The 22,594-nt window shown below is 35.9% G+C and overlaps 1 protein-coding gene across 1 annotated transcript in view; it reads left to right on the forward strand.

Moving 5' to 3' along the window:
* The window catches only part of DIAPH2 (diaphanous related formin 2), a 244,795-nt gene that overhangs the window by 147,322 nt on the left and 74,879 nt on the right, over nucleotides 1-22,594 (forward strand). Inside the window, exon 26 of the mRNA XM_059824601.1 lies at nucleotides 14,306-14,441. Within this exon, the coding sequence (XP_059680584.1) occupies nucleotides 14,306-14,441 (136 nt within the window). The remainder of the gene's footprint in view (nucleotides 1-14,305; nucleotides 14,442-22,594) is intronic.

Here is a 22,594-nt window from a genome sequence, read left to right on the forward strand (position 1 = left end):
GCTGTGGACAAATCAAGAGTAAGGCCTCCTCCTGGTAGGCACTATGTACTAAGTCAGGAACTAGTGGTCACTTGCTTGTTACTGAAGATCACAATAACTTCATGTATACATTCTTACAATCCTTGGTATGAGGTTGTCATGTTCTCATAACATCTCATCAAAACCCTTCATCTTATGTGTAAATACACTCAACAAATCAATGCGTTGCAAGAGATAATTGTCTTATTACCTAATTGACATCAAGTGCCTTCTGTGTTAAGGGGAAATCATTGTAGATGCAAACTTCTGTTACTTCTTCTAGCAAAGGTCACAATCCACCAGGTGTTTCAGGGACCGGGGTCCTTTCTGCTTTTGGAGCTTCTACAAACCTATGTATGGTCAGTTCTTAGGATACTCACATGATATTTACATTTTACCTAATAATAACGAACTGCAATAAAATGCTTTTTGAGGGTGGAAAATTATCCCAAAGCCTAAGTCTCTGTAAATTAATCTAGTTTATCAAGACAGAGCTGTCGAGTTCTGTATTCTGGTTTGGAATATTAAGAAGAGAAGACATACCACAAATAGTCTTTCTGAGTTTCCAGAAAAGTAGGGCTAATTTCTTGCATTGCTTTATAATTTTAGAAAGTGGACAAAATAATTTGCTAGGATACTGTTCTAATGCTACATGTTGACCTAAATAGTTAATTGTATCCATCTGATGCAATGGTCTTTAAAAATTTTTATCTGTCCTTTTATCTTCTAAGCTGCCTCTTAAAAAAGTTACTAAATAAGGAAATGAACTTGGACCATATGTATGATGCATGCTAATTTAAATAGTAAACCTCTAATATAAAAAAGTGGAATCTGAGGCTTATGTAGCTTAAGGAGACACTTCCTTTTCCCTAGCAGCAGTTGTGCTTCAGTCAATTCACTTGTTAAGATATATACAGTAGTAGTAGTAGTAATTGTAATTAGGTCTTTTGAGAATTTCTTGACTTATTTTATCCACTAGAGCAGAACCTTGTAGACTTTAGTGGCATGAAGATTCTTGTTTAGGGTTTTAATTTTTTCCAGGCATTTGAGGAGGGCCTAGGGCAAGCATTAAAAGTTCACAGTACAGTAATCTTTTTTTTCTGTAAGAAAAAAATCACTAAAAAGAATTACAATTTTCTGCAACATTTTGATGCTCGTGAGAAATTTTGCAAAAGGAAAAAGAGACTGAAACTACTTTAATCTGTAGAATTTACTGAAAAAAAAAATCATAACTACTGATTAGACTTCAGGAGCAATCAGAAAAGACTAAGGATATACAGCATCTCCAAATATTCCCTAGAGCATGCAAATTTATTAAATTTGTCCGGTTCAGACTATTGTAATGCTAGCCTTGGTAAGTGAGTTTCAGAAAGAATAAGCAAGAAACATTATTTAAGTGAATAAACAAGAAACAATATTCAAGTGACTAAAAGCAGATAGTTATGTCTCTGTATCAATTCTTTCTCTAAGTGGTCCCGTTAACTTTTTTTAGTATTTTGGTAAATGACTGAAGTATAATTCCAGATATTTTTGAAATACTGATGATTTGTTTCTTCCTGTTTGTCCTTTTCCTATGTAATTGCTAATGCCTGTCTATTGATAAAGCTTGTTTCTTCTACTACTAGCAATTTCAACTTAGAAGTTCAGAAGTTCTTCAGACTGCTGCTTCTGTATCTGTTGCTAACATTTCTGGTGTGAACATTTAGGATGACAGGACAAAACATAGAATCATAAGGTAATTTATGTTGGAGGGAGATGCTAAGAGGGTCATTGGGTTTCACATCCTGCTCAAAGCAGGGCTAGTGTAGAAGTTAGTTCAAGCTGCACGGGACCTTGTCCAACTGAGTTTTGAGTATCTCCATGAATGAAGACTGTGGGAGACTGTATTGAAGGCTTTGCTAAAGCCAAAGTAAACAACATCCATTACCTTCCCCTCATCCACAGAGCCAGTCATCTCGTTAAAGAATGCGGTCAGATTGGTCAGGCACAATTTACCCTTGCGAAGTCCAATATGGCTGTTTCCAGTCACCTTCTTGTCCTTTATGTGCACGGAAGTGGCTTCCAGAAGGAATTGCCCTGCAATCTTCCTGAAAACAGCAGCTATGGCTGACTAGTGTGTAGTTCACCAAGCTTTCTTCACTCTTTTGAAGATGAGCATATTATTTGCCTTTTCCAGGCACTGGAGATGTCCCTTGAGTCCCACAACTTTCTGATGAAATAGAGGCCTTGCAATCCATCAGTGAGTTGCCCGAAGTGCTTGTGAGACTGTGGTGGCAAAGGTTGAGATGAAGGTGGCCCAGAGTACCTTAGCTGCCTCTTTGATGTTAGGTTCCATGCTCCATTCGGCAGCAGACCTACATTCTCCTTCATCTTCCTTTGTCTGTCTTTGTAGCTATAAAAGCCTTTCTCATTGCTTTTCACATCCCTTGCCAGTTTTATCTCCATCTGAGTTTTGACTTTCTAAATTACTTCCCTTCCTGGGCCGTATTCTTCCTGGATAGCATAGCTGTCCTTCCAGTCTTCTGTGTTTCTGTTTTGTGTCAGAACTCTGTCTGGAGGTCCCTGTTCAGCCAAGCTGGCCCATGTCCCACCTCCTCAGCCTCCTGCATGGCAGGATGGGTGATTCTTGTGCTGATGAGTGGTTCTTGTGCTTTGAGAAGGTTTCCCTTCAGTTACCAACAATGGTAATGACGAACTGACCAACCAAGGTCAGTTACCAACAATGAATGCTTTACATACACAGTGTGTTTTAATTGATACTACAGTGTATATAGTTTGAGATAATTGGCTTTTGTGAGCACTTAGAATTCAACGTAGCCCTTCAGAAAATCTTCACTTGTCTTCTATTACATTTGTACAAGAGCTATTACTTGTATTTTGCTTTGCTTAACCTGTGATTCTGCGTATGATTCCGCTATGTAAAAATGAGAATGCTGACTGAATAGGTTGATTGTAATGACAATTTTTCTTTCTTTCATTTGCAACTGAAGATAAAAATATTTTATGTTATAGAATCATGCAGCTCAGCAGGTGTATTTGAAAAGATGGAATATATATGCATGTTTTTAAAGATGGAACTAAAAGAATTAAATCAGAAATATATTCTGAACAACACATCCCCAGGTCACAGAGAAAATTCTGTGTGTGTTTGTATGTGTATGTGTACATATATATAAAAGTACGTTTGGAGCTTGATATGTGTGTCTCTTGTAATGTTCATATCAAGCTATTTTAACATTGAAAACAGCTGGTCTTTTGAAAACTCATGTTAAAGACTTGATCATTAGAGGAAGTGCCATGTACCAAATGGAAAACAATGCCCTTTTTTTGTTACTTGAAATAAAAAATGTATGTGTGCATCATCTTTTCTAATTGCTTGCCTTTTGCAAGTTGGACAGAAACAGTATTTAATAAATGCACCTCCACATGGTCCAAGCATTCAGAAGTTGTTAGGCTGAATGACAAGATGTAGAGTACATGAGAGAAAATTTTCTGGAACAGTCAGATGTTATTCTTTCATCTTCCGTTCTTCTCATCGAAGTGTATCAGCAAAACAGAGACATTCCTTTGGGTCCAGTAGTTTGTCTTCAGGTTATTTTCCAACAAAATTTTCCATATAAATAAGTTGTTATTCTGTTGTCCCTAAACAACAGGAGTAAAAGAAATCATAAGTAGGCAGTGTGGGCTGATAACAGTAGCTGACCTTCCTCAGTTTCTTTGTGAGACATATTGATCGCCATTGGAACACTTTCTGTACTTTCCCAGCAAGAGACAATTATACCCCAGCAATTGACTTATTTCTGGACATTTTGTTGTTCGTTGTTTTATGTCTTTAGAACTGTCCAGATACAGAGTTTCCAGTTAAGTGCCAAATTAATCTTTTGTACTTAGTTTTTATCAACATCTGTCTACCTTCGTGTGAGAGAGAATAAGTATTTTTTTGGGCTGTTCTGTGATGTTAGGAGGAGAAAAAAGCAGTGCGTAATTAGGAATTCATAGTCTAAGTGACACCGTTAAAACTGCCCATCATATGATTGCAAATAGCCAAGTAAATTTACAGCACCTCTGACCAATCCTCTAACCAAATATGCCTTGTGAGCCATTTCAGTTCACTGAGCTGCAATATAGTGAATCAACCTAAAGATGCAGATAGAAGAAACAGAATTTATTTATTTATTATTCTGTATCTGCTCCCATTTTATCCCCAGGCTTCTCTAACCATTTTTGCAGGAAACATAATTAGAGCCAAGGGTGTAGTGAGCCAATGAAATCAAGTTTGCATCACTTTACCCCTCTGCCTCTTACAGTTAGAAATCTTGTCCCTCATGGCTGAACTGCTTCTTGCTCAGTTGTTGGGGTGGGTTTTTTTTTTTTTATTTTGTCCTAAGATTAGGTAGAATATTTAAACCTTTGAAGTGAGCTTTTAACTAGATTTTTCCTGGTACTTGTGTCACCTCTGTCTGTTTACTTCTTTGATTTTGTGCTTAAGTATGTCTTGATAACCTCATTGTATTCAAGGCATATCGCAAGAAATAAGTAAAGCACTTCAGCATGACTTTCCTTTGCAATTGGAACACGAATCAAAGTCAAGCGTGGAGAAAAAAAAAAGGTGTATTTGTTCTTCTCCTGGAGCTGACGATTACAGAGAAATGGAATCAAAAGTAGCAGTAAGATTTTTTTGTTGTTGATTTTCTTTTTCTCTTTGCAGTTAAAATAGTAGAGCCACTGAATAATAATATGCCTTGTATATTTAGGACTATTTTGAAGAAGAAATGCTTCTTAGATTTTATTGATTTAGCGCTTTCTTCCATTGAAAGTAAACACAAATCTCTATTGTCCTTGAGGACAATTGCAACCTGATACATTTTAGTTTGATATAGTTTCAGGCTCTTATCAAATAATGATTAATCAGTTGCCTGAAGCAAGATGCCAGTTTGTTCTTTTATGTTTTGGTTCTTCACTTTAACCTGCTGTCTCAGAGTTTATATCAAATGATCTGAAATATTTTTAATCTGTCACTTTCTGAATGTTTTTTTATGTTGGTGCTAGAGTATTTAAAAATATCTACCAAATCTGCCATGCCTACATTTGCAAATGGACATAAACTTCCTTTTAATCAGATTGTGTGCTTCATGGAAGTTGTATGAAATATATACTTTACCAGGAGATGGGAAACATTCTTTTTTCTTATACAGTTCTTAAATGTTTCAGATTTTGTTTGCTCTGTGGGGTCCCCCTTTAATGCAGATAGTCTTAAAGGTGAATTTTGAGTCCAAAAAACCAACGTTGTAATAATGCCTGTAAGAGTAGTTGGGTAAAATTTGAAGCAGTAACAGGCATTTATGGGTGTAGTTGTTAGGAAATGCAGAGAAGCTTTTTCCTTCAGTGAAGTGATTATTTTTTTATTATTTTTTTCCATATCTGGTAGACAGTTTTGTCAGTGGTGACTGCTTTCTCACCTAGAAAACATTTGTGTAAATGCAGCTCTTTGAATAAGGAATTAAATCTTTAAATTACATCATAAATGTACTTATGGAGAAAGGGTGGTATTCTAGTATAAGTAAATATTTCAGCAGATGTGAGTAACTCATCAACTGGCAGTATGAGAGACTGGTTCTTGTGAAAGACTTATGAAATAAACTGCCCTTTTGAATGAACACTGACTATTGATTGATGATTACTGCGTGGCTGGGATCTTTTACAGTAACCCTGTAACACAAGATCCAGAAAGTGAAAATCCCTCCAAAATAAGACCTATTAAGTGATCAGTAAACGAAACACTTCTTACCAGGCAACCACTCCCCTGGTCTTTCAAGATTTTATAAGATTGATGCCCTGTACCAGACAGGAAACAAAACAGCTGTTAGGTTGCCTTCATAAGAAAAAGCTTTCACCACAGTGGATTCAGCATCTTGAGTACAAATGTGCATGTAAGACCTTTTCTTCTTCCTAATGTTTGTTTGCTTGTAACTTGCTTCAAAGTAAATTTCAAGCTCCATGACTCAGGAATGAATTTTCTGTGGCTTTTTTGAAATGTCCCTTGAATACAGCAGGTCATTGGCTACAAGAACATAAATCCATGAATATACACTATATAAATTAATACATAGTAAACATATGACCTACTATGAAATTGAATACATAGTCAAGGTAAATTCCCAGCTTTCAAACTCATACATTGATTTTGTAATTCAGGTGTGGTTTAAAAGAAGGGCTGTATTTATTTATTGTTCTCCCTGGTTATTTGTCTGGGAATACAGTTTCTCCCTTCTGCCTAAAAAGTAACAGTTCTTTAACGTAGTCTGAAAGATAACAGTTTCTAGCTAGCAGGAAGCTATGAAAAAATAAAGAATAATGAGCAAGAAGTATTTTCTCCAGCGAAATTTCCCCAGAGGTAATTTCAGAAGTGAAACATTGTACTTTTTAACAGGCAGTATATAGCAAGTCTTTCCTCCCCTCTGCCCCAAAAACTCGCACAAAGACCCTTTTCTAAGCTCTCTAAATTCTCTTCTGAGGGTATACATCCAGCTAGTGCTGAGGAGATTTTTTTTTTAATCATGGTATTGAACAAATCAGGAATTAGGTGTAGGCTAGGAAACTTTATAAGTAATGGAATCAGAAGCAAAAGAATTCACATAGGAGCCCTAACTCATCAACTTTGTTAACAAGCTGTTAGTACTGCTACTGTATTCATGATATAAAAGGTAAGGATGACATTCCTCTTGGAAGATACCCAAAAGATGCAAAAATAAATAATAATAATAAAAGAAATTAGACTGAATTACAGTACACTGCATTTGCAAGCACTTAAAGGTAGGCAAGTGTAGAAATAACAGGCAGCATAGATGGGGTTGGGATTTGTTTCCGACAAGTCTAACTTGTTTCTGTGACGATGTGATTGTCCTTGTGGATGGGGTAAAACTAACAGATGTTGTGTTTCACGGTAGTGATGCCTTTGATTAAGTAATATTTTCAGAATATAGGAAAACCTGGTCTAGAGGAAACTATTAAGTTAAGTTTCCTCATCTTGGAAAGGAACAGGATTAAAATATTTTCTTTAGAATTTTCCATATGATATTTTTAAACAGGTTCTCCATTCAGTGCGGATGGCAGCAAGTCCAACTGAGTAATCTCTATTCCCAGGCATTATCTTGGAAGTTTATAATATTTAAATGAGGATTTTGAATCCTCATTCCACTCTGGAAACCAGGCATAGTTTGGGAGTTTGACTATTGCAATACTTAAGCTGTGAATCTAACCTGGCTGTTGAAAACCTCTTGTAAACCAGAAGACTTTATTACCTGCTGTAAGTGACTCCCTTTGGCAAGATTCGAAGTCTAAAAGAGACCCTTCCATAGAAGACGCTTACAGGCTACATATTTCTAAAAAGCTGTCATGAGTTAGAAAGAATCTGACTTCTCTCTAAAATCTCCACAAGGGTGTTTCATATAGTCTTAGCCTCATCATCCTGTTTGTTCATATATCACATTAAGACAATGTGGTAATTTGAATCCATGTTTGTCTTAACTGTGATTTCGGATTGATCACTGCATTATTGCATCTTCAATTAGCTTGCTGATGTTGTAGTAAATTATAGCTCATTCACTTCCTTAAGTTCTTATTTGCTTGCTTATCATATTTAGGAAAAGCAAGCTAATAGAATTGGATTATCCTGTCAAAATATAGTATGAAGCATGAAGTGGAAGGTGTAAGAAACCTCAAAAAAAATTGCAGATGAATAAGCATATCCCTTCCATGTTGGGTTTTTTCACATTTATCATTTCTTTGGAGTGTAATGCCACACAGTCTCTAGAACACTTTCTTCTGATAGTTCATCAGCCCTGTCTTGAAGGAAGCATGCAAAATCTTTCAAACCCAGGCAGTTTTGGGGTTTTTATTTAAATATGCTTTATATCAATATACACTGCACTGTGTGTAATTCTACAGTGTCTATTAAAATTTGTCCAGAATTTCTAGCCTGAAACTTCGAAACCTTTCAACACATCATAGTCAAGGTCCTGCTGTTTAAAAAAAAAGAAAAAAAAAAATCACTTTTTCTACTGGATTTAGGCTTTTGTAGGAAAAGATTTTACAGATTTAGCTTAGAACTAATTTTGGTTAAAGAATTTAAAGGGTTGTGCTTGCATGATGATGCAAGGCTTCACGTGCCAACCTATTGATTTCTCTTTTCTTTGATCCAGAAAAATAACTTTTTGAACAAAACAATAATTCATCTTCTGTGAGCCTTGATGTCTCTGCTTAGATTGTGCCCAAAACAGCTAACATTTGTTTTCCTGGGGTTTTTTAATTTTTTTTTTTTTTGTAATGAGAATAATACAGGTTTGTTAGTGTATAAGTATGTATTCCAGCTCTCCGTCTCTTTCAGGAATAACCTGAATTAGGCATGCATGTTTATTCTCGTATCCAAATATTGATTTAAAGGAGCTATTAAAACAGTCCCAAATCTGTCCACTTGAGGGCTATTTAGTAATTATTCAAACATATACTGTTAAGTAATTAAGGTATACAATATAGTTTTTCATTGGTAGCCTTACACTTAATTCAGTAAACACTGAAAATCTCTTCTATCTTACACTGCTAGACAGTTTCAAGTGCTTTTGCAGCACAGCTGATAAGCTGGCAGCAAAACCCTTCTCCCTACCTCAGTATAACAGCTGCTACACTTGCCAAAAATCTTAATCTGTAATGGCATGCCAAAGACATTTCATGTCAGATGTAATGGTCCTGATGCATGAACCATGGGGCAGTATCCCAAACATAATCTTTTCTACTTACTGTTTCATGCCCACCCCTCAGGAAATTCAGTTTGTCTGCTCTTGTTAAATACCAGCTCATTGCATCTCTTTTCCATTATTTTCGTAAAGGTAACAATGTATTTGAATATGTTATCCTCCAAGGAAAACTCATGAAAGATCGATCTTTTACATGTAAACTGCTCAGTCTCCTGTATTTTAACTCTATTTCTGTACATTAACTTCCAGTTAATCTGAGTTCGTTGTTCCTAATGAGTTATGACTGAAAAAGATGATTTTTTTTTTTTTTTTTCCCCCGCTGGAACTTCAGTTCGCTTATTTTGCAGTTGCAAGGCAAATTTAGGGAGGGCCTGAGGGATCGCAGGCAGCTTTCATTAGTGGTGCATGACCGCTTTGTAGCCAACTGCATCTTTAATATCCAGAGATTTGTGAGTTAGTTTTTCTTTCTTCTTGTTTTTAATAATTTGCCTTTGAGAGTCTATTTACAACCATGTTGGTGTGTGTATATCTGTTTGTCTGTCAAAACTTAAGATATGTACAGAATGCCAGAGATAAATTAATTTTCTATTTGCTTCTTAAGGAAGCCAAGCTATAAACTGGCAGTCCTGAGTACAAGAGCCTTACTTCAGTGAATCCTAATAAACACAAGAGGGAACATCAAGCTGTGTGGCCTTCAACTAGCTCCCTTAACAAGAGCTAATATTCCTTGCTGAATCGATTTCTCTGCTAGGGGAGACAATAATTTGATTTTGTTTTTATTTACAAAACCCCCAAACACTCAAACTTTCTCTGACTTGTAATTTGCAGTTCAATTAGCAAAACTGCATGCTATTATGCACCACACAAAAATACAGAGGGTCATGAATAGCACATCAAAAATGGGATTATATACATTAAAATCTTTCTGTCTGTTGAAATTTACTTGAAAGTTGCTGCATGCACTTACATGTTTTGAAAATACAGTATCTAGATGAATATTTCTCAACATGTTTTCCAAAGCTGTTGGGAAGGCTTTTGTTCTTAACTGTGGATTGCTTCTTGCTTTGTGACATTTCTCTGATTTGTAACTGTTATATTAGTTTGGTTTTATCCTTTAATTAGGGAATAAATATAGTTGTGTAGTGTATGCTTATGAATGCTAGTATGTACTTTGTCACTGTTGAGCTCCACTGCAGTGACAAAACCCCTGATTTTTTTTTTTTATTTCCCTCCCTTTTAAAAGGGGAAAAAATGCCATTACAGAGCTTTTTTTTTTCTTTTCCAGTATTCAGACTGATCTCTACCTTTTAGTGATTAGGTAATTTAGCCTGCAAACCTACACGGAAAGGCTATCACTGGTATTCAATACTTAAAAATAACCTGATAACCTGACATAGCACTGTTCTGTATTAAAAGAAGTCCACTGAAACTCAGGAGTTTGGAATAGAATAGGTATAGAAGAGAATAAAAGTATGCCAAAGAAAAGAGAAGTGAAAGCATGAGATGATGTCCAGATTTCGTTTAACTTAAGGCTTAACTTTAGATTGGTGGGGCCCAAATAACACTGTGGTAAGGCAGGTGCAGAATCATGTCGCTTTTGTATTAGAAATTGTTAGGCTCATCCACAGTCTAGAAGTCTAGAAAGTGAAGAAATAGTAAACAATGAAGTAATCGAAGCCACCTGAGAGAAAAATAACCCTTTGCTGCAAAACTGTAGAAAAGGAAACTTAAAGGATTGGTGGTATAATTCAGGCAGAGCAAATGCTGTAGAAACCACTATACATCTGAGTCAAAATTCTCTTTACCTTTATTTACAGTCATCTTCAATCAGCTTTGAAAAACTGTGATCAAATTTGTTAGCAATATTAATTCAAATACAAAGTATGTTTATCAATACTGAAGAATATATTTATTCTGCTTTCAGCGCATAACTTGAAAATGTCTGGGAGTATGTTCTTGCAAATAATTTATTTTGGGCTTTCATCCAGCTCTGACTAAATGTACAGTAGTAAATGACATAACAAATATGAAATGGTTAAGAGTCAGACTGCCTGATGGAGAGTAGTAACCAACAAGTACATTCCAGGTGGTTTGCTTCTGAGATAATTTATGAAGGAACGGGATTGCATGCACTAAAGGATGGTGATGATTCAAATAGATCCTCCTTGTTCTTTTTTTCACAATATTAATTTCGAATTGGTATGTAGATGAAAGAAGATAAATCGTTTCCACGTCAATGTTTACATTATTTCCTAGGCAATTTAATCATGCCTTAAAAACTAGGAAAATCACATATGTTTACAAATGCAAACAAAGAAGATTTCTTTGTGGATGTCTTCGTAAATATCCAAGACAATATATCAGTTATTATTCCACAAGTAAAATTTCCTTAAGAAATTTGGGGCAGACTTTTATTACACAGTTCAATATATTCCCTAGAAATGACATTTCAAATGTTTGTAAATGAAGATCACTATTCACCTTACTGTGTACATGCTACAAAGAAACTAAGGACGACAGACAACGACTGTCACTTCCGAAAGAAAATCGTATCTAAAGCACCTTTAAGTGTTAAGATTTATATAAACTATATCAGTATTTGGTAATCCAAGACTCCCAAATGCTTCCAAATACAGAATATTCACTCAAGCAAGGGACAGCATATTTCAGTGTGCATATGCCATTTCAGGAGTTTACTGAGGTAAAATACTACATATAGCCCCTTTAATAGCTGATACTGTTTTGCAGCAATGCTGGATACCACACTTACCAGTGATGTTACTTGTGGACACACTTGAAAATTGGACCAAGAACTGCATTTGCTGTACCATCACATAACTGATCGCACTGAGAAACACCTTTTCTTTCAGAAAAGAGAAAAGAGAATTAAAGGAGAAAATCAATGTTTTATCCTTTTTGGTTTGGGGCAGTTCTGTCTCTGCACATTCAATCACACTTGACAGAGATTTCATTTTACTGCAACTTCACAGGCTGTAATGAAAGTAAATGTCCACAATCTTATGAGAGAAAGCAAATAAGAAATGTCATGGCTGAACTAGTAGCCCACTAGCCATTGACATACTATGATTACATCATAGATTCTGTCACATTTTCTAACAGGAAGACTACAGTAGACTGAACTAAACAAGCTCTAAAGTTACTGTATCTGGAAATTCACTTTAAGCCAGATTCTACAAGTCCTCACTGAAGGGAGATTATATGAAAATGCAGATTGCAGTTCATAAAATATGCTGGCTACCAATGATGATTCAAAGAAAAGCCATTCAACATAAAGGTTTAATCTTCCTGAATAACAGTAAGGTAACAAAGTATTGATAGCGGTGTGAGAGTGCCTATCTTCATCTACCCACACTCATGCCTTTGTATACATGCATATGTACTTAAAAACAAAAAAAAACAAACCAACCCCACCATTCCAACACATGCAGCACAGGAAGCGCAAAGAGGTCAGGTGGGCCTGTCCATTATTTCTTCAAAATGCACATTGCCTAGTATTTTATTTTCTTGCAGAATGTAAATGCTTTTAGAGTATCTTAACACAAAATCTCTTTCCAGAGACTATAAAGGAAGAGTCGGGGACAGCAATTAACAGTTAATTCTGGACATTTTTGGATCCAGTATCATCTTTACTGTTGTTACTACTTGTTGGACATAATGTGTTGGGACTCCCAAAATCACCTGAGGCCCAGACCTACAGTACCTGTAGGTAGAGGATGTTCGTATAGTCTGAGTTGGAGAGAAAAGGGAGCTATAAATTTGTAGCTGTTGTGAATATAAATAAGAATATTATCCGTAGCATTTATCATGTCTGTCTGTGACATTAGGTGAAATTCCAGCATGATGGATTTCAATGAATTTCTTCATGATAAATGAATCTTAAGAAAGGCGAAACTAAGGAGAAATTTAGGATCTTGGGGACGAGCTTAACAGAGTTCAAATATTTCTCTTCTTTGAGAGAGCAAGCAGTGTAATAGGAGTTATGAAGGTATTTGTGTGAAGAAGTGGTGAGTAAGTGTAGTGGGTTTACCTGTGCAGGTGCCGGCGGTGGGGGGCTGCAGGGGCCTCCCCTCTGAGGAGAGGCCGGGGCTGCCCCGAGCCGGACGCAGCCGGTTCTGGACTGCTCCGTAGCAGCCCCACCCCAGGGCCCAGCTGGGCCCAGCGCTGAAGCTGGTGCTGCCTTTGTAAAAACATGTTCAAGAAAGGGCAAAATGTTGCACGGCAGTGAGGAGTGAGGGGAAACTGTGGGAGAAAGCCCTGTGAGCACCAGGGCCAGAGAAGAAGGAGGGAAGGGGGTGCTCCAGGTGCCGCAGCAGGGATTCCCCTGCAGCCAGCCTGTGGAGAAGACCCACGCTGGAGCCATTTTCTCCTGAAGGACTGTAGCCTGCAGGGAGGACCCCCACTGGAGCAGATGAAGCGTGTGAGGAGGAAGGAGTGGCAGGGAGGAACTGTTAGGGACTGACTCCAAGCCCCCATTTCCCCCCCTATCCCTGCTGCATCGCTCAGGGGGTGTGTGGGGGCATAGAGGAGTTGGGAGGAAAGAGTGAAGTTGAGCCTGGGAAGAAGGGGGAGGGAGGAGGGGTGTTTTCTTTTTGTCTTTGTTTCTCACCATCCAATTCTATTTTAATTTGCAATAAATTAAATTAATCTTCCTCAAGCGTTTTGCCTGTGACAGTAATTGGTGAGCGATCTCCCTGTCTTCATCACAACCCATGAGCTTGTCATCGTACTCTGTCCCCATCCTGTTGAGGAGGGTGAATGAGAGAGTGGTTAGATGGGTGTCTGGCAGCCGGCCAAGGTCAACCCACTACAGCAAGAAATCAAGATTAATCTCCTTTGGAAAAGGAGGATATCTTCTAGACCGGATGGAGGCAAGATTGTGTAAAGTGGTTGATCACTGTTTTTTGGGGGGTTTGGGGTTTTTTTTTGTTAATCCAGGGATGTTCTCTTACATTTGTAGTTTTTAGTTTGGTAGTTTGTGTAACCTGTTGACTCAGAGACTTTAGATTTTGCAGTTTTAATCTATAAATTCAACTGTTTTCCATTACTTTTAATGTGTTCTGTGTATTTAAGTGATCCAGACTGCTTTGGATATTTCAACAAAAACATCTGAGGAGTTGTAGCTTAAATTTTAGTAACTAAGTTTCCATTACTTGTAATTGAAGTCCATTATAATGGGAACTTGGCTTCATCCCCACTCATCCCTCCTAACAGCAAGATACAGGTTTAAGGTAGACTTCTAGTCTTAATAGAAAAAAAAAAAAGAAAAACAAAACCAAACATGTTGCTGCTGAAAAATTTGGAACTTTTCATTCCCCATAAATACAAAGCTATTTCAGTTTTCATTCTTCTGATTATCTAATAGTGCTAATGTGTACAAATAGTATGGTAAGTTATGTTCTCTTTAAGATTTCTGAAGATGCTTGGACATAAATACAGTATTTGTGCAAACAAGGTTATTTTTGTTCTAGTTTTCCTCAGTATATAGACACCCATGTTCATTTTATCTAATGCAGGAGGCGTTAAAAGAAAACAACAAAAGAAGAGAAATGGAGGAGAAAACAAAGAGAGCCAAATTGGCAAAAGAGAAGGCTGAACGAGAGAAACTTGAGCGACAGAAGAAGAAGCAGCAGTTGATTGATATGAACAAAGGTAAGGCATCACTTTTAGTGGAGAGATTTGTTAAAAGAAAGTAAGGAGTAACAAACAGAAGGCTATTCCCGATCAATATGAAAAATACTTGTGGTCTCTTTTGAAAGCTGAAAAAACAGTAAACTTTTTCAGGGAAAATTCTGTTTTGTTTTAGCCTACCTGATCCTGTAATTCCATATCTGCCACTTAATATGTGCAATGTTTCTTTCAAGGCATTTTGTTGTGAATTATTGGCTTGTTTTCATTTGTAGCAGTTAATTGATTTTTTTTTTCATATGGATTTACTTCCAAGAAGAAGTATCTGACTTGCTTTGTTGTTAATTTCATTCTGTAAACATCTCTATAATCAAGGTAGTGTGGCAATTAACATCTTTCTTTTTGGGCTTTGAGTCTCCATTTTATAATGGATGTTCTCCCAGCAGTCCTATTAGGAGCTGGAAAATCTGGTTGAGCTTGGAGTCTAAGTACAGAGTGACATTTCAGCATGATAAAAAGCAATGTGTTGAGCTTGTCAGCTGTGAGAATATTGTATTTTGCATGAGGCCATCCTAAGAGAGAGGAAAGTAGGAAAGCAGGAGGAATCGGCTGGTCCTGATACTGATGCTGTGCAGATTTCCAGAAGGTTGTAAAATACAGGCTTTATTCTTTACCTCTTTGACTCCAGAAGGCAAGTAGAGGTCATAAAACTGTACATTGGATTGTGCAAGAGATTACTCGAGGCTGCAATTTTTTGTTCAGTTCCCAGGAGTTTGTGTTAATCTGCTAATCTGATGCAGCTGTAAAATACTTGTCCTTTTTATCCACTGAACAATCTAACAGGTACGTACTCACGGAAAAATGCTGTTTGTTTTTTGGTTATGATGAACGTTATGGAAGATGTGATGATGTATTAACTTTCTGTAAGGGTGATGTTGCGGTAAACCAGGTTAATTATGACAAACTAATGTAGTGCTATGCTGGAGATTGATTGAATGGGGGTAAGTTTAGAAATAACACTGCCTTTCAAGGGCAAATATATACAGCATCTGTAAAGTCAGTTTATACAAGGATGAAAAATACTGGAGAAATACTAGACCAGGCAAACCAGACCCACTCCAACATTTAAGAAGATGACTGTGAAGGTGAACACAAAGCCATGAAAAGATAAGGCACTGGTCAGAATTTCTATCACTGATAATACGGTAGTGCAAAAATACTGTCACGTAATACTTATAACGTGTATATTTAGAATGCCAGTATTTCTGGCGTGTTGGTGAATTTCCCATCAGTAGTCAACATGTATGACTTGTGCTTGGCCAGCCAGCCCTCAAGGAATGTTAGCCAGCCAAAATCCCCCTCCTGTTTGGCAACCATATTTTTCTAGAACCCACAGTTACATTTATATCAATATATCTTAAAAATATATCATCTATTTAAGCATTACTTTGTCAGACTGAATCATATTTACAATGATTTCAGCAGGTAGTGCTGTTGTATCTTATATGTATACAAGTGTCACAACTTTGTGCTTTTTTTCTGCTCAGTAATTTCACGGTTTAAAATTGGTAAAAATGTGCAAAAACAAAGAAGTGGACAAAGTGAGAACAAGTTTTATTTACAAGTGAAAAATCTTTTTTCTGTGATCACTTCATATGTACTATTAATTATATTTTAAGAAATCATAAATTAGATTTTCTATTGTACTTGCTGATTGCAATGAATTGTTTTTCCCAATACTTCATTCTTTGCATTCTGAGTTTTAAAAATGAATTTATATCAATGTACTGTAATTTTAATATCATGATAGAAAAGAAATTATATATGTGGGAATCTTTTAAAAATTCTCATGTGCTTGGGTACATCACTTTGCCACAAAGCCTCAGAGTTTTGCTGTTTATTTGATGGGTTTCTGTTGTTTTTAAAGTTACTTCCCTAGGGCTGGTTTGGAGGGTTTCTGCAGTGGTACCACATCCTGGTTTTGGCCTTGCTTGAAGTGGCAGTGACACTGTGTGGAATATACTGTAGCATAAGTTTCGTGAACAACTCTGTAGCTTTGTATAGAAGACAAATTTCATACCATATAAAGATTCTTCTAATAATTCCAGTTTAACTATAAACAAAATATAAAACTTAAATACAGGTGTTGCATAAATACATTTTCTATATTTTGTCAAGTTAAGCTCAAGGAGATGTCTAATGAGGCTTTTCTGATCCGTTCTTTCAGCATTTGACTAATCTTTCTTTAATATCTTACATCTGACCAAAAAAAAAGTCCTTTGTCATATGGACAGACACTTTCCTGTGAGTGAGCTAAAAACCATGTAAATATCCCATCATCACCCTCCCCTCTACCAGTGTGCTTGAAGACATCCTGAGAGAGGTTAGTTTAGCACTTAAGACAATGTAAGCTAATATGTTTCATTAGCTGTTGAAAAGTATGAGAAGCCCACTTAGATACTATTGTCAGTCAGTTGGTCTGTGTTTAAGGGCTGTAGCTAACAGTTTGAAGTTACACCTTCTTAAATTGCTTCAGTTCAGTCCGTGGGAGCGTACCTGTCTACATCCTTTAATTTTTTTAAGTGGGTGAGGAGCAGACCATGCTTAGTAGTGACATAGATGCCTCAGTATAGTAATAGCATTTTGCTTTTTGTCATGAAAGATTTTTCCTGTCAACAGATACAACTAAAGTTTAATTTTATGGTATATTTCTCTTTTACTGAAACTGCAAATATATGAATAACTGTACATGGCCAAATGCAACAAAACTGCCATTTAAATAACTAATGTTTCTCAACCAGTGACACAAAGTTAGTTTAATACTTCTAAAATATTTTTTCCAATATTTAAATATTTTGAAATATCCATTTCACATATTACAACTCCATTGCCGTGGTGGGAGGTGGGGGGATAGCTCCATCCCCCCTGGATTCCATGACACTGATATTCAATTAACTACTTTTTTTCTTGATACACGTACTTCTGTATGCTCATTGCTGCTTATATAAATAGTTTGCAAATTTGTCTAAGTGAATGTGACATAGAAGACTTAGAGGAAGGAGGCAGATGTCCTCTCAAGCTGTCATTTTGACAAGGTGATTGTCACCCAAAGGGTGTTTTAACCTAACTCTCTTTCAGTTATTTCTCTAGCTCTATCTTCAAGAATAAAATTTTAACACATTGCTACAGCCTTTCAGGTCAGAGCAATAGGGTGCCTCCATTTTCCAGCCTTTTAGTGTGTAGTTCTATAATAAGTATTTTTTGCTGTTACCTGGTTACACAGCTACAACTTTTCTGTGGCCACTAGAGAATCCAGATTAGAATTAATTAAAATTTATTAAGTATTACAATTAATATCTGTTTCTTGGTATAACTGAGAGAGCAGAAGACTGCAGTGTGGCCAGAATGAGGGACTGTTCTGTATAATTCCTAGTTATAAAGTAACCTCAGAGTTGCCGATATTTTAAAGACCAGGTTACTCAGTTTGGTGGTTTGTGTTTTGTTTAACTGAGAGGCCACTTAAGTACTACCTGTAAACTGATATAAATCCTGCTAAACATTCTAAAATGTGTAAAGAGGAATGTAAAAATATAGAAAAGCTTTCAACTCCATATAAACTTTGAAATGTTTTACACTGGACAGCATCGTCCAAACATAAGTAATGCTAAATCTTAAAACATGTCCACATTTCAAAAATACAAGGTATTTTGGGCAAAACTGCAAGTGGGCTGATAAGTGACAAAATCAACATATACCTTCTAAAATAAAAAATACAGTGGGAACTTATCCAGCATGTACACTTCTCTTTGTCTCAAGAAAACTTCATTATATCAATGTGTGTTATTTTTTCTAAATAAGCACGGTAATACATACAGAAAGGTTAAGTGGTTCTCAGTTAAACAAAAATAAATATTAAATGAGGCTAAGATCTTTCAAGCCTGTGGTTTATCCTGAAGTCAGTTCTATTGGAAGTTGTTTCTTCAGTTACAGTCAATGGATTTGGCATTATTTGGGATAAAATGGTTGATACAAATGAGCTGGTTTGGACAGAAAAGGCTGTGTAATGGCTTGAATCAAAGGCAACTTTTGTGACTTTCTATAAAAGCAGTATGATGGACAAGGCATCATGTAGTACTCAACTTATGGAACACCTCCAAATTTCTGAGAAATATTTTCAGAATTTAACACCATTTTTTCCCTATTTGTGACATGCTCAAGCAGTTTAGAGGAAGATATTAATATCCATATAAAAGTGGTTATAAAAGACTGATTAAAAATTACAGTTAAAAAAATCTTATCAAAATTGTTAGAGTTGGTTGAATTTGGCCGAGAGAAGTAAATTTTTATATTGTCATGGAATTCCACTCCTATTTGCATTAATGTTTTTCAGAATAAATGTTAAACTGTTCTTAGTGAAAAAGTGTATTTCATATATGGTTGTTTTAAAACTACACCTTAAAACAATTTACAGTGAGACCTGTTGCTTAATACTAAAACCTCCATTTAAAAAATTCTTATTCTTAATATGTGTTATTTCCCATTATGTAGTGCCTGAACATCTTTCACTGGTCTGTGATGCAGTCAAAGCCATAGCAAGACATTCTGGCAACTGTTGTACTGCTACGTTCAGGCGATGCTACTGTGGATGGTCAGCTCCACCTCCTCAGTTGTAGCTGTAGGACTTGGAAATACTTGCTCCTTTCTGGTGTTCTTGTCACTCTGCTATTATTTATGCATCTGTTTGTTATGTTTCCTGGACTAGAAAAGTACTTCTGTATACCTGTTTTCCTGGTGGAGTATGGAGACATAGAAAGACCTAAGTGACTTATCCACACAACTAGAGATCCCAAATTTCACAGTCTAAATCATCGACTGGACTTCCTCATTACAGGAGAGGAATTCTGTAGGAATAGGGCTTAACAGTCCCTTCTCTTTAGCATTCACTAGCCCTATGGAAAGAGAACATTCTTTATAGCTGTTTTTCAGCATTGTTTATTTTTTGAGGGCTGTAGCAGACTGGGTTATGATAGATTTATATGTAGTCTTTCATGATTTCCATCTGATATAACATCTGCAAAATTCTTGCAGCATTGCTTCCATGTGTGTACCTGAACAAGAGAGAGAAAAAAAAAGAATTGAAGACAGCTTTCTAAGAGCTGAAAAGCATATAACAGCAATTCTGTTGCAAATGTTATTTAATCAGAAACAGTTTTGCTCTTCATTATATCTGATTACTATGGCAATTAAAATCACCTTTTAACTACCAGGATTAGGATAAAAGATAGAATGAGCTTCCTCAGTCCCAATTAGTATTGAATTAATTGTTTTGAAGATGTATTAACATTCTCTGCTAATGCAGATGAAGATAATGGAAATGAAGTTCTGTGCTAGTGGTTGATGGATATTCCTACTTTACCTTTTCAAGTACTCTTATAAAAGAATTCATATGCTATTTATTCAAACTGGTATGTACTAGTATCAGCAATAATTGTGATGTGTTTCCTTGAACTATTGTTACACTTTCATTGACTGTTGCAGGATGCAATTCAAGAAGGTTACTTTTGCTACAGTTTTCTAATGATTCTGTGCTTTTCTGATTGTTATGTCTTCCTTCTATGTCCTTTAGCATAAACAGAAATCCATACTGAGTTTATTATGTGATACATATTATTTTGTAAATGTCTTAGTCTTAATCCTTTGAATTTATATTTTGGCTAGTGATTGTGTGGTGTACCTGGAGTGATAAAACTTGGGACTTATTTACATTCTACAGATTATTAGTTTATGGTGCTGGATGACAATCAGGCAAGTGTTACAGTTCCTTTGGGAAGTCATTATCTTCCATATTGATGTAGATGGTCTATTTGAATATGCTGCACTCTTCCTGAAATATAATATTCACAGAAAAAAATTAGATGATGTACATTATATTTAAGTGTGAACATCTATGGAACCGGGATGAGGTTTGACTTTTCTTCTTCAAAGCAATTACGCATGAGTTGCTCAAAATTTTTTAAGATCTGTTTATGCAAGAATTTTAAACCATCTTGAGAATGGGGGGGAGGATGTAAAAATTACTGTAAATGTTATTAATATGGGTCAAAACCAGCCCAAGAGAAATGCAAACAGATGTGAGTTTTCCATGGTTGCAGTAGGACTTGGCTAGTCAGTAGATTCCAGATAAATCCTGTGACATATGAGGGTCAGCAGTAAATTTACTGTTGGAAACATCTTGGGCTACACATTCTGAATTCTCGTTAGTGTTGATGTCTGTGTTATATTCAGATTCCGTACTTGTCCAGTCCACCTGAAATTGCTTAATCATCATGGAAAACAATGTAGGTTTCAGAGCCACTTCAGAATCTGTGTAGAAAGGATTCAAAAACATGAGTAAGTTACGGCTTGACATTTGCTATGGCATTTTTCTGTGTACGCATTCTTAGTAGGAAAAGTCCCGAAATAGCATGCTCGACTTTCAAACCCCTATTGAAAAAGCTAATACACAAAACTTAGGTTTAATAAAGATCCTTTGAAGGAAATTTTTTTTTTTTACAAACTGGATGTATTGTGAGATATCATGCTAAGAAATTAAGTTTGGCAGTTTAGTCTGAACTAATTGCTTCCCTTTTTTTGAGATGAAATGTGTGATAAAAGTGAAGATGTACTGATTGGGCTGTCAGGAGCTGGCCAAGAATTCTCTAAGCCATTTGATGAAAGATAATTGATTCTTTATCATATGGGCATGCAGTTGTTTTTGCTCTAAAATAAGATGTTTTTTTTCAAGTTTTCTATCTTGCAAAGTCTATAATAAGAAGAGCTCAGCTACAGAAGGTTTCTTCTAAGAGGCAGAAAGACTCATATAAAGCAATTACCATCTGAGGAATAGTTTGTGTGTCACAGAGGGGTTTCTTTGTTACCTATTTGACTTTGATTGCCATCCCCAAATTAATTTAAGATCAATGCTGGTCACTTCTTGTTCTGACACTGAAATCTGATATTTTTTGTGACATCAATTAGTACAATTGCCTAAAATTAATTTCAGACTTGGCATAATTTAAATATAAATTGAATGCTGTCACTACATAATTAAAGAATAATAGTTAAAAAAAAGAAAAATCAGCAACAATATGTAAGATAGCCTCCTTCCTCAAAATGAGTTTCCAAGACTGCTTTCTTCCCCTAAAATATTGGAGCAGTTGTTCAACTATAAGCAATTTTTAAAAGAAAATTATTTTCTAATGCTAAAAGCATTGATGATTTTGTGCTGCCTTATGTATGTAGTAATCACATAAATTAAAAGTTGCTTAGTACTGTAACTGAAGCATAGCCTTCAAACAGTAGTAGAACTTGATTACAGATGCAATTAGTTGTTTAGGTATCATGGTCATTTTTCTTTAATTTTTTTGAGCTGCGCAATCTTTTGCTTCCCATGTAGAGGCAATGTCTTCCTGTTTATTGCTAAGTAATCCACATTAAAGCCTATTTTTTTAAGTTTAGTGGAAGTCGTCTTTGTAAGGGGCATAAGTCCATTCAGAATGAGGCCCCAGGGATAATGCTGATGCATGTCTATTAAATACATTCCTGCTGAAGTAGACCTTGACCATTGTGACATTTTCTAAAAATGAAAAAGTGTGTGCATTTCAAAAATTGTTTTCAATCACCTGCCAGTACAACAAAGCACTTTTTTCTCATTCTATTAACTTTATGTAAGCCTGAGATCAGGTTATCATAAATAGTGAGCTTAATTGGTATGTAAGCAAGGATTTGCCTTGTTTTGTAAACTTACATGAGGTGTAGGTTCACTTATCAGTCGTACTGTCCTAACTTGTTCTCCTTTAATTAAAAAGTAAATAACAGTCATGAGATTATGTTCTAGTGCAAAATGCTGAGGAAGACTGCTTCCTGAAGATATTTATTACGCATGCAAAATTAATTTAGCAAATGAGTAAAATGCAAATATGTGAGGAGAACACAAAAACCCAGTTTCCAAAAGACACTGAAAACGGACCTTTCTAAGTGAATATATTGCAATTAAAAATTCTTGTACTGATTATGAATAAAAAGTCTTGTTTTAAAGTTTATACGGGACATACATTAGGCTTATGAAAAGTACTTAAAAGTTCAAAGCAAAACAGGGTAGTGCAAGATGTGAATAGAAGTATTTTGAAACGTCTTAT

This window comes from Gavia stellata, chromosome 14, assembly GCF_030936135.1.
Source record: "Gavia stellata isolate bGavSte3 chromosome 14, bGavSte3.hap2, whole genome shotgun sequence".
Classification (NCBI taxonomy): Eukaryota; Metazoa; Chordata; class Aves; order Gaviiformes; family Gaviidae; genus Gavia; species Gavia stellata.